At 48.0% G+C, this 13595-nt stretch overlaps 1 protein-coding gene across 1 annotated transcript in view; it reads right to left on the bottom strand.

Moving 5' to 3' along the window:
• The window catches only part of LOC115315163 (carnitine O-acetyltransferase), an 81741-nt gene extending 68146 nt beyond the window's left edge, over positions 1–13595 (bottom strand). Inside the window, exons 1-2 of the mRNA XM_042293551.1 lie at positions 13422–13595; positions 710–969 (exon numbers count right to left, since the gene is read on the bottom strand). Of these exons, the coding sequence (XP_042149485.1) occupies positions 710–969; positions 13422–13595 (434 nt within the window). The remainder of the gene's footprint in view (positions 1–709; positions 970–13421) is intronic.

The following is a 13595-nucleotide window of genomic DNA, read 5'->3' as shown; positions in this document are numbered from 1 at the left end:
CGTCTATCAGGCACACAGTGCCTTCCAGGCCTTCCGAAATCCTGGACATCTGCTTCTGGAAAAATTCCAGCGCCGAGGTGTCAGTGGACCTTACGAAGGGCATCCGACGGAAGGAGTAGAGTCCGAAAGGTGTGATAAACGTGGTAAGCTCTTCCGATTGTTCCTCCCTGTAGAAGCCTGATTTAGTGTCCAACTTGAAAAACACCGCTGCATCTCCCAGCAGACCAAGGTCCTGGTCGGCCGTGTGAACGACGTGGAGTTTACGCAGGACCACCCGGTCGAACTTCGTAAGGTCCACTGACAGCCTTCGGCCCCCAGTGGCTTTGGGGACGAACACCAGACCGGCGCACGATGGCGTTGGCGAGCCAAATCGGCGGATGACACCTTCTTGTTCTATTTTCTGCAGTTCATTGCGGGCGACTTCTCGCAACGGGATGGGGAGGCGCCTTGCCACGCTAAGAAAAAATGGAACAACGTCTGGCTGGAGGCGGGTCTTATATTCTTGAGTGAGAGATCCGAGGCTATTGAACACTCTGTCATGAGTCTGGGAATAGACTTTGACGTCAGGGAGGTCGTTTTCTTCCGATGAGACTCTGTTGGCGAACTTGACAACTTTAACGGATGGAACTTCCTCGAACTTGACAACTTTAAGTGCCTGAATGGATAGAAGGCTTACAAAAAAAGGAACGAAAGGCATTTTACTACCTACTGTATTTGCTGATTAGACTTGCCTCTCCACAGCCAAGTGACCCCGAAGGACCCGAGAACATTGGGTGTCTGCTGCCCTGGCCCGAAGAGAATCTTGTCCACTTTATTGAGAGACGGCTGCAAGTTTGGGAAAGTGGTCGAGGCAGCTGAAACTTCGCCTCTCAAGTCAACCTTGAACACTTCCGCGAAGTCGTTGACAGTGACTTTCCCGAACTTCCCTTGGTCCGAGTTGCGAACTGTGTAGAGTCCCAACTCTGCCACCTGGATCGATAATTTCTTCCGGGAACAGCCGACGACTGCAAAATGACCTTCTTTCTTGCAGTGGTTACACAACGAGGTGCGCAGCGCGGCTGCAGTATTTGCACGAGCTAGAGGTTGGGCTGCGCTTGTCGCGAATCTGAGCAGTGATTGACGCGTCCTGCTTGTAGCTTCCGAGACTTGGCAGCATCGAGGCTCGCCGGTCGAGACTGTGTGTCGTGGCCTGCGAGCTGCGAGCCTGCGAGCCTGCGAGCTTTGAGGGTCAACTTCGGGGTGGGGCAGACCTGGTCGGCAAAGCGAGCTTCACGTAAGCCTACAATGACGCGGTCGTCGAAGAGGGGCCCACAATCTCGGGTGACATGTAGTGGCATTTTTCGCAGAGCTTGCAGAGTTCCGCTTAGTAGCTCTTCACCGTCTCGCCCGGATGCTGGTCGCGCCCGTGAGGCTGCGCCGACTCCGGCACCTCGTTGAGAAGTTGGACGAAATGGGCCGTAAACTTCTCAACGACCACCCTGTAGTCATTACGAGCGTCGCCCAGGCCGAACGTCGCAAGAAGAGGACGAGCTTCCGGCCCATGCAATAGAGAATTGTGTGGACCTGATTTTCTCCCGACGCCTGTCGAGGACCGAAAGAAAAAGCGCATTCTTTGATGAGGCTCAGCCACGTCGGCCAGTAACCAGTGTTCTCGAAGTCGAAGCGGACTGCTTGATGCAGTGAAAGGTCCGGCCATGAAGGCTTGGCGCCGTCTCCTTCCTCGTTAGGCATGACAGCGAGCAGGGCGGCGGCGAGCAGGAACACGGCGTTCGAAAGACGGGCGACGGACGAGCGCACAATGTAGTTTGGACGAAAACGGTTCCTGTGAGGGCGAAACCTACTTCGTTAGACATAACGGCGAGGAGCATGAAGGCAGACGGCGCAGTTGAGGCTGTAGGCTATGCGGGAAGGCAGCAGGTGGCTTAAGAGCTACGCTGTAGTGACCGCAGTGCTAGTGGAAACAGAGAATGCGAGCTTAGTTTTTGACACAATGTAGAAACCTTCGTGCCCAGAACCAGACAGCAATTTATTTAAAAAAAAAAAAAAAAAAAAACATTCCAAACCGCCCTGTGGCGGCTCAGGTTTACCTGCGGTCATCTCACACACGAGGGTTGCGCCCTCTGCTTATGAGACCCAGCAATTTTTTATCTCTCGTGATTAACTCAAGCTAATCACCTATACCAGCCATTTTCTCTCCGGCCCAAGAAAGGCTTACTGTCTGAAGCATCCTCTTATTCCCAGCTTGTCAAAAGGGGCACTCCCACCTTCATTCTTGGCTCATTCCCGGCATAGTCCTGTAATCGTGGTGTTAAGAAATGTTGTAAATCTCGGTTTGAACACTTTGATGTATCTGCTTTACACCAGGCAGCTCTTACAGGTTATGGGGTCCTTGTTGAAGAAAGTTAAAGCGTATAGCATCATAAAAAAAAAACTTACAAAAAAGCGCCCAGTGATAGTCCCGTAACTGCTTACGCTGTCCCACAATTTCAAACGAGCAGCCAACATCGTATGATGCCCAATAGAGATATGTGCTCCCCAAAAGTTAGGTAAAATATGTGCAAAGTTTTGCTCCGTATTCGCGAAATGTTCAGGATCCGCACGCCCCATTAAACAGAATAACAAGTTTGTTTTCTGCATGGAAAGGGTAGTTTATAACATCTCCCTAGCTTGCGGTGGTTGCTATATATAACAGGCTGAAAGATGCATCAAGAACCAGCTTTCGGAACATTTTTTTTTATTCACTCCACCGTAGAACACCTGCCTATACTCACTATCTATCCTGCCACTGCACACCTACCTTTTGTGACACAACTAGACTCGGGAAATGTCAAAATGGGACTATTCGATATAACTTGAGGCCTCTAAAATAAATAAAATGGGACAGCAATGCATGAGCCATCCCTCTCTGAAGCCGAGTGCAAAGGAAGTGATCTTCTTAGCGAACGCAAACGGCGAGTCATTTTGTCCGGCTTGGAGTCAACAAAGTGCATATATAGGTATTTTCTTTGTTTTTATTATCTCTTCTACTGCTTTTTCTTCCCTTTCTTGTCTAGCTCAAATCAAGCATGCCTAGGTTATATTTTTGTTCTTCTTAATTTTCATTTTCTTCTTTCCTTTCACGTTGGGGTTAATTTCTGAGGCTTCTTTTTCTCCTCTTTAAAAGTGAATTAGTTAGGAATTGATCATTTTTTATTCTACCTGTCCTTTCACTTTCTCTGTGTTCTATCAATACCACGTAGGAGACAACGCCTGCGCGTTTCTTCCTCTAAACGACGTAACAAGTACATGCCCTCCGTGCCCCTTATGAAGCCGGATGAGCATTCTTGACTGCTACATCGTCTGTGACATCGTCTGCTCCATCGGCTGCTTCAGTGTTTTTTGTAGCTGGTAAAGAAACACACGCTCACGGCGAGTACCTACTGCTATTGCAGATTAAGTAAGACGTGCACATGAAGCGTCGAATGCTTGAGTGAAAACGAAAATTGGGGTTTACGCATGTTCATACAGCCTAGAACTTAGTCTGCCTCAACGGGTGACTTGTCTCCAAGATATAAATAAGAAATTTATCCAGTGCAGTACAAACCGCAGGCATGGGGTCTTTAATGCGCACCACCCAGTGGTGATACATGACGGCACGCTAGTACGATGCTCATCTATATCGAAACGGGGAGGAGTGGGGATTGAACCCAGGATCCTGGGATCCGCAGCGCGAGCTTTGGCTCCACGTGCTCTAAGAGGGTTTGCGCTAGCCCACTCAGCCACCGATACCCCCTCGACTGTATCTACAACACGGCATGCATATTTTTTTGTTCATGTTTGGGCCGATATGGCCTAAAATAAATGTTCACGTAGCTGTGTTGAAAAAAAAAGTACACATAATTGAGTTGATTCACTGACGTGTTTGCTTTTATTGATTCGCTTTGACGTAAAAATTTAAAATCTACTGCCAGGATGTAGGCAAAGTCCTTGCACATGTTCCAGAGTGAAGGGTGGGCATGACTATTTTCTCAGTCGCGTTTGAATGCGTTCCGCAAAATTCCTAGGCAAGTAGCTATGCCCATTCATACATCCCGGTTCTTTTACGCTTAAGACGGCACAACTGTGCTTCGTATTGCGTTGATGTCTTCGTGATTTGCGGTCAAATCTCGACATTTTGACATGGTCCCTTTACACCATATAAAGCACGATTGGCTCGGTAACTAACTATTGCACCACGACGTAAGCGGTGGCAAAGGGCGATCCAATGCAGTACGACCGCTAGACTGGGGTCTTTAACGTGATATTGCATGAGCGAAAATACCTTACTGCTGTGCGAAGGGATGCAAAGAATAAAAAAAAACTCCCAAGGGTTTCATAGCGCAATATAAGTGTTGGCCTTCCCGATGAATGAACCACGCTTGCAAGTTTTTCCGAGGGAGAGTATTGGGTCCTAGCATTCAAAGGTGAGCGTGAACATAGCCTTCTTTATACTGGAAATGCCAACCCAATGTGTTACTTTGTCGTCGTTGCGCCTACTTCACATATTTGCTACTAGGGGCGCCAAAGCATCATACAGAAATGGAGACGACGTTGTAGCTAGCGTTAGCTACGTTTTCAAGTTAACCTAGGTGAGAGCGTAAGTCTCTTCTATGGTCTTGCGTATTCTACATGATGATCAACATCCACCTGCTCACCTGCGCACTCACTGTTTGTTTGTCTGTTTTTTTCAAATCAATAAAGTTGTAAAGCTAGTTCGTTTTCTGTGAAGAAAGCATGCCTTCCCTATCAACCTTGAGAAGATGAATGTGCAAAGGGCTGTGCAAGTCATCTCACCGCCGGTGACTGCAGAATTGCAGTTTATGCGACCGCTAGCAGGCCGCATACGTAGCATGTCTTATGGGAGCGTTAGTCCCATGGTGTAATTTATGAAGAATGTTTAGAAGTTGTACCTCTTAGTGGATGTGAGCAACTGCACACAACATATCCACCAGAACCTTCCCGACAGCAAACTATTGGATTATGTAGACGATATCTGGCTTACCAGGCTCAAAACAATATTCCTGAAGAACCTGCAAGATATGGAGTCACGAAGTTGTTTATAAACCTTCCTGACGTGTGAAACCTTCCAAGGCTCCCTGATGACTACTGCCTACAATGTGGACTGCATCCGCTACCTTCCGACCGAACAGAACTATAGGTTCGCCTTGACGCGGAAATTCTCTTCTGACCCCATAAAATCGTTCTTCTGGTGGCTTCGAAGCTCTGCTGGCAACAACGACCAGGTGGACACGAGGGCTGCCATTTCTGGCCTGGAGAGAGTATCGAAGACAGGGGTAATCTCTGCCACTAAGGACAGCAACGTGGAGCACTCGTCGAGCTGTCAAACACTCCCTTGATCTGCAAACAAGAGCGCAGGACAGGACGAAGCAAATGATTTCGCCAAGAAAGCAACGGCATTGTCCTCGAAGCTCACTTGACACGAATGCACTACATTCCTTCCACCCCTGAGATGTTGACAATTTCTATAATAGGTGGATACATGACAGGGGTAGTGAAGGAACATGTCGAGTACAATGACTGCTTCTTACTGGCCATTAAGCAAGCTTCGATGGCTTCCAATGATTCTAATCAGACACCAGGAGAAGGGAGGACTAGAACATCCATTAGGAGAAGCTAGTGAGGGTGAGGTAGGCGCTGAAGAACTTCTTAGAGGTTTTACTGAGTAAACGAAATAGGCTGAAAAAGCCTTGGCGTGCAGCTGTTGAGACTGCGGGGGATACACCTATGCACTATGGGACTTTGAAATACGCGTTGGCAGAGAAAGATGCAAACCATTACAAAGATTTCCTGTAACTTCTGTGTACTAAATATTTCAGGAAAATTTCACAAACTACTCGGCATCCGTGGGAACGCGACAGAACAGCACACGACAAAAGAGCACGCGACAAAACAGCACGGTGAAAACAGTACGCGTCAAAAGAGGACAGCGTCAAAACAGCACGGCGACAAAACAGCACGCGTCAAAACAGCACGCGACAAGACAGCACAGCCTGTTAACGGCACAGCGAAAGAAGAGCGCGTGCCAAAAGAGCACGGCATCAAAACAGGACAGCGACAAAAGAGCACGCATGAGCAACTTCAAGCGCGTTCTTCACCTCCGTCTGCGTGAATAATATCCAACCGCCTTCACATTTTCGTTTATGGTCGCTACGTTGTAGAAAAATTTATTGAATATTTCTGAGCTTACCAAACTCCGCTTCCCAAAACAGCCCTCCCCCCCCCCCAAAAAAAAAAAAAGAAAAAAAAATATTGCGTCATGAATTCCTTTTGGGCTTTTCTCGAGGCCACAAAAGTCAGTTACAATGATGATTACTAGTATCAGTCCACATAATAAAAAGTATGCTAAAGATGGCTAAACTTAAATCCATTAAAAATATGACAGCAGCAATTGCTTCGCGATCCCTCACCGGATCTGTCGGACCCACAGTTTGGAAGGCACGACAGTTGGTGGTGGACCACGATTTTTATCGCAACAGGAATTACTGATCGGCATCCAGCGTAAAGTATTCCCGTAAGGTGGCGGGCGGAAAGCTTTAAACAAACGAATGCAATTGTTCCAACCTCCTTCAGCGAAGCTCTTGTTGGTACGTTTGTCGGATTTTCCCGTGTCGTTTATAGTAAGCAGAAAAGAAAATGTCAGTATTAATTGAAACAGGCCAGTATTTTCGAGGGCGTTTGGAGGGGGGGGGGGGTGATTCATTCCTGACTATATGACCACCTTCTTTCGCAGTTTTCAGCTTGTCTCCGAGGTCGGTTCAACCTTCAACAAAAGCTCAGGGGCCGCAGGGGTCCTCAGTATGAAATCTGGATTTTTGACCTGATAGGGATTTGTGTGCCAAATTCTTTGTTCAGAGAAAATCTAATCGTGAACAGCACAATGCAAATCAAAAGCGTCGGTATAACTGCCGCTCATTTTTTTTTAACAACCCTAGCTTCCGTCTACTAGAGAAGAGCGTAAATACGTTGTTTTTTTTTTCTGTTTCTGTGGTTGTCGCGAATTTAGCACCTCTCGCAGTCGTGAAAAATGGGGAAAAATCGCACAGAATACAGTGCTTGCAAATTTCTGGATTTTGATATTTGCCTCTTCAACTTAAGTGGTAGTGAAGCTCATGCTCGTCCTGCGTACAAATACGCGCACACGGCGATAATGCCAGATCACGATAGGGCCCCAGTCCGTCTTGCTGAAAAGGTCGCGTCGGCTGCCAAACACAGCAACAAAAAAAAAACAGTACCTTCTTAACTCACCATACATTTTAAACAAAAGCTTTTAAATATTTCATTTTTGTCAGTATACTGATTTTCGTCAATGAACCGACAAGAACCGAGACATTTATGAGTAAATTTACCGCAATAATTTCCGCAAGACCTTTTTTTGGACTCTGCGCTCTCTATTTGCTCTGCTGTTTTGACGCCGTGCTCTTTTGGCACGTGCTCTTCTGTTGCTGTGCCGTTTTACCGCTGTGCTATTTTGTCGCGTGCTATTTTGACGAGTGCTGTTTTGTCGCCGTGCTGCTTCGACGTGGTGCTTTTTTGACCGTGCTGTTTTGACCGTGCTGTTTGTCGCGTGCTGTTCTGTCGTGTGCTGTTCTGTCGTGGTGCCGGCATCCGTAACTGGCAAGCACGACCTCAATATCTTCTTCAACAAGCCACTATCTAGGAAGTCGTTAATGCTCTTGAGCTGCATTCGTGAAAAACAGTGCACACCAAAAGAAACCGGTCAAAAACATCAAAAGGATTTGCGCTAAAAAAAAATTGAAAATGTATCTTAAGACATTTGGTCAAAGTGCTGCCGACGGATTCGCAGGTTTTCGGTCAGCGGGGACGTTCACGGTCCCGAGAAAAAAAACACTTGACTGCCGCATGTGGTCTACGGGTCGTATGTTTTTCGGCTCTGCTCCAGAAGCAATAAAAATCCTAAGCGGTCGCTGTTCCAACGTCGTGGAAAACGGCCATCCCGTCTGTCTCATTTTTAATTTGTATTGACAATTTTTGTAGTCGCTATGACAGGTACAAGAGGTCTGGTAGCATTTCAGCATATAATCAAGCCAGAAGAAAGGTTAAGATTTTTTTTTTGATGATGAAAAATCTACTGACAGGGCCCAGCGCTAGCTACGTAGCATGGGATACGAATGCATTCATGGTGAACGTCATGATGATGAACGTCACAGTCAGCCGTTTCCAAACTACATAATCAGCCCACTATACATACTGCAGCAACTGTGGAGTGCAGAGACAAAACGAGCTCGAAACGAGGAACAACTTAAGCTTCACGTAATATGGTGTCACTGGACGCAATGCTTGAGGGCGCTGTTTAGGGCACTCTCAGAGCAGGTTTATATTATTAGGAGATCCGCAACATTAACTATTGCCTCGCAAATGAACTGTGCAAGCTCACTCTAAGCTCGCGCTCAGCCGTCGCGCAAACAGCTATGACCGCCATTGAATGCGACGCTGTTGTGAAATACTCAAACTCTCGAAAAGCTTCATCCTGTTTGCCGCTTGGAGCGGCTTGGGGATCTACAAACGACGACATGATGCGCTGTCCTTGTCTTTTAGGTAATATTGCTTATGTGCGCTGTTTTACCATTTCGAACTGAATTTTTGTTCAATTTTCCGAGCTCAGGGAGCGTGCACAAATGTGGCTGCACGCACTGCGCGTACTGCCTTTTGCAGCAATAACTTTTGTAATGTAAAAAAAGAAATCTTTGCACGTGAGTTTATATATATATATATATATATATCAGGGTGTCGAACCGGAACCGAACCGAACCTAAAACCGGAACCGAACCGGTATTTTTTCCGGAACTGAACCCGAACCCGAACCGTTATATTTTTATCGCGATGAACCCGAACCGGAACTGAACCGGAAAAAAAATAACGGTTACCGGCTCATGTCAAAACGGTTCGGCCACGCGCTGTTGACAATGAATGTGCTATCAATGCCATTTGTTTTTTAAGCGCCGTCAACTGACACACACCGCGCTTACATATTTTTCTTCTCCACTCAGTCTTATGAATATAAACGCTGCATCCATAAATCTTGACAAACGCTGCATCCATGAATCTTGACATAGGAACCAGTATTTCGCTGGTCGCGGCTGGCACGGAATAAAGAGAATTGGAAGGCTGCGCAGAAAAAGAAAATCGCGTCACGGGATTTCATTTTCCTACAATCTCGTAAATCCTAAATGCTGCTGTGTGCTCATTTCATAACACGTTTCTAGAACGCGCGAGTTCTTGAAGCTTGCTTCCATCGGAATGAGAAAAGAAAAGGCTGTGGAGTTTGATAATAATGCATCCGGTTTCGTATAGGCACTTAGAAGCTAACATATTTGTGAGACAGCGAACTCTTCTATTTTAATATTTATCCTATTACGTCCTTCTGGCGTTGCGTTCGGTGAAGTGTTTTTCATATTCCGTATCTTGTTTAATGAAAACTTCTTTAAGGGTTTAATTTGAGTTACCGAAGGCTAGTTCAAATTAAGAAAGCTGTATTTTCTTCCCACTGTTCCTTCAATTGCTTACACGCCGAGGTGGCGGGATAGTTAGCGAGTTCTAGTTGTAAGTGGGTTTGTAAGGAGGTCGCAGATTTTACAGCTACTGCGTCGGACCCAATTAGATGAAGTCCGAATGCGTAAACGTCGGTGAGGTAACCTTTGAGTGCAAATAAAAAAAACATTCCTGGTAGAAATCCCTGAGCCTTACACTACGATGTATACCGTTTCGTATGTGCTGATTTCAGATGATTTATTTGTAATTTATTTTGATGTTGCAATTTGTCATTTATAATTTCCGAACCGGTTCGCGAACCGGTTCAGCGCCCCGTACCGGTTCGCGAACCGGTTCGCGGATCGAATTAATCGAACCGGAACTGAACCGGAACAAAATAAATTTACCTGAACCTGAACGGTAACCGAACCCGTATCTTTTTTCAGTTAGACACACTGATATATATATATATATATATATATATATATATATATATATATATATTGTGTTTGTTTCTCAAACAGAAAAATATGTCCAGCAAAAAACTATTACGGCACAGAGAGAGCAGAAATTTTAAAACGAAGATGCCACATGTCAAACATCTTTCTAACCGAGCCGAGAAAACGAGCTTAGGCTAGGCAACTTCGGGCCATGCGCGGAACCTTGAGGAGGGCTAGCTCTACCTAAAGTGCGTCAAGCGGCGTAAGCACTGGCCAGCGAGGTGGAGGGGCTTAGAGCGAATAACTGGCATCCCGTTCACCAGGCAAAAGTGACCCCCACCTGTCTGCCACTATGTTGTACAAGTTTGACCACTAGATATGTGACCGTACCAAATTCTCAGGGTTGAACACAAAACTGAGCAAAGATTTTTATTGCGATAGCTGTAAAAAATATGAGCGACCGATTTTCAAAGCTGTTCATCCCTGAGATCAGTGTTTATCTTCGATAAAAAAAAAATAAATGACCTCTGCTGACGGCATCTAGCGTAGCCGTTGCAAGGCTGCCCAAGTTTTTGTCGTAAAAGCGCATGTTTGAGCTGCGCTCTAAAATGCCCTTTTAGAGCGCAGCTCTAAAATGCGCCTTTACTACAAAAACTCGTTTGCGACTTGAGCGGCGTTGCCGTCGGCATGACCGTGAGGTCACGTGACTCCCCCCAGGTCACGTGACACCCCCATACAGGTCACGCGACACCACCAAGTCACGTGACCCTCCCGGAACCCGAGTCACGAGACCCCTCCCCCCCCCCCCCCCCGAGATCACGTGACCCCCGTGAGGGGAGGAGGAGAAACAAGGGGAGCAGGGAGGATGAGCAGCGGGGACGAATCCGAATTTTCATAGCTCCGAAAAATGATTTTAAAAAAGTGAAAGCCGTTTACAACTTCCTGTAACGCCGAATTGGAGCGCAGCTCTTGAGGAGGAGGAGTGGAGGGTATATTCCTCCTCCTCCCTCGTGATCATGCCTGCTAGTCCTCCTCCCCTCCTGCTCCCCCTCCCTCTCCTTTACCACCTCCTCGTCCTTCAAGCTCCTCCCCTCCCCTCGCCTCCGCCTCCTCGCCTCTCCTCCCCCCCTCCTCCACCTTCGTACTGCTTTCCTCCTTGCCGCTCAAGCCGGACAATGAGGGGAGGAGGAGGAGAAGGAGGGGGAGGAGGAGGAGGGGGAGGAGGAAGAGGGGGGAGGAGGAGGGGAGGAGGAGAAGGGGGAGGAGGAGGAGGGGAGGAGGAGGGGGAGAAGGAGAGGGAGGAGGAGGAGAGGGAGGGGCGCGGTTACGCCGACGCCGACGCCGACGCCGACGGCGACGGCGACGCCAACGGCGACGCCGACGCCAACGGCGACGCCGCTCAGGCTGGAAACGGGCCCCTAAGAGCTGCGCTCTAAAAGGCTTTTATCCCTTGTTCCTCTGCCGGCTTCGAACCGGAGCCCTTTCGTTCAGGAGTAGCTGGCAGGATCACGAAGGAGGAGGAGGGAGGGGGAATATAAACTCCCCTCAGTACCCTTCGCTCCTCCTCCTCAAGAGCTGCGCTCCGATTCGGCGTTACAGGTAGTTGTAAACGGCTTTCATTTTTAGAGCGCAGCTCTTAGGGGCCCGTTTCCGGCTTGAGCGGCGTCGCCGTCGCCGTCGCCGTCGCCGTCGGCGTAACCGCGCGGTGCATCATGGGAAATGTCCCATAATGCACCGCGCGAGCCCCCCACCGGGGTCACGTGACCTCGTGGGGGGTCACGTGACCCCCCGAAGTCACGTGACTCCCCTGAGGTCACGTGCCCCTCCTCGAGGTCACGTGACCCCTCCTCGAGGTCACGTGACCCCCGCCGATGTCGCGTGACCCCCCGATGACGTCATCGTCACTGATGACGTCACCGGAATCCACATCGTCATCGTCATCATCACTGATGACGTCATGAGCATCCACACCGTCATCGTCATCATCACTGATGACGTCATCGGCATCCACATCGTCATCGTCATCATCACTGATGACGTCACCGGCATCCACATCGTCATCGTCATCATCACTAATGACGTCACCGGCATCCACATTGTCATCGTCATCATCACTGATGACGTCACCGGCATCCACATCGTCATCGTCATCATCACTGGTGACGTCACCGGCATCCATATTGTCATCGTCATCATCACTGATGACGTCACCGGCATCCACATCGTCATCGTCATCATCACTGATGACGTCACCGGCATCCACATCGTCATCGTCATCATCACTGATGACGTCACCGGCATCCACATCGTCATCGTCATCATCACTGATGACGTCACCGGCATCCACATCGTCATCGTCATCATCACTGATGACGTCACCGCCATCCGCATCGTCATCGTCATCACCACTGATGACGTTACCGACATCCGCATCGTCATCGTCATCATCACTGATGACGTCATCAGTGACGTCACTGACATCGTCACCGGCATCCGCATCGTCATCGTCATCATCACTGATGACGTCATCAGCGACGTCACTGATGACGTCACCGACAATCGCATCGTCATCGTCATCATCACTGGTGAAGTCATCAGTGACGTCACTAATGACGTCATCGGTACCCGCATCGTCATCGTCACTGATGACGTCATCAGGGACGTCAGTGATGACATCATCGGCATTGGGGGTCACGTGACCCCCCCCTGGTTAGTTTAACCCCCCCCCCCCCCCCAGTGCCCTTCCCTCCTCCTCCTCAAGAGCTGCACTCCAATTCGGCGTTACAGGGAGTTGTAAGCGGCTTTCATTTTTGAGTTAAAACAAACTTAAAATAGCTTGCCTCGTCGCTTCTGTTATTAAATATCAATAAGCTATTATCTGTGCCGAGTACTTTGTTAAACTCTAGACACAAATAAGGTTACGTGTCTGGTGGTCGAAAATGTCCAACATGGCGGCGGCCGGGTGGGGTCACTTTCAGCCTCCAGTTTATTTATCTAAGCCCCTCTACTTCGGTGGTATTGCGCAATAAAAACAACAATGTCGTGCAATTCTTTGTCGTTTAATACTTATTTCACTTAGGGTACTTTTTTAAACAATTCATATTTTTATTTTATTCTCGTTTCAAGGCCGGTGAAGAAAATGCTATTGCATATAAAACGGACATTACCCACCAAATGACATATTGTAATCCCTAAGATGGAGAACGATAAAAAAAAGGACGAACACAACAAAATCTCAAGATTGAGATTTTGTTGTGTTCGTCCGTTTTTTTTATCGTTCCCCATCTCAGGGTTTATAAGATGTCGATTAATTACCAGCTCGCCTGCACTCTCTCACTGCTTACAAATGACATCCCTGACGGCACGCGGTCCATTTCGACGGGGCAAAAGCAGCAAAGTCTTATATAGTGATACGCACTAAAGGCTGAAATCCAAACCGGAATCACTGCGTACCTTTTGTAATTCTTCCAACTCTTGTGCCGCTAGAAAGGGCTCCACGAAGTCCATGTATCTGCGAAGCATGTCTCGCAGAGGCACCACGGGCAAGGTGGGCAGTTCTTTCTGTCTGGACATCATCATACCTTCAGGTGTCTCCGGTTCGCCAGCGACAATCAGAGATGAAGACAT

This window comes from Ixodes scapularis, unplaced genomic scaffold (assembly GCF_016920785.2).
Source record: "Ixodes scapularis isolate PalLabHiFi unplaced genomic scaffold, ASM1692078v2 PGA_scaffold4__175_contigs__length_147842914, whole genome shotgun sequence".
Classification (NCBI taxonomy): Eukaryota; Metazoa; Arthropoda; class Arachnida; order Ixodida; family Ixodidae; genus Ixodes; species Ixodes scapularis.
This window is presented reverse-complemented; position numbering and strand designations above follow the sequence as displayed.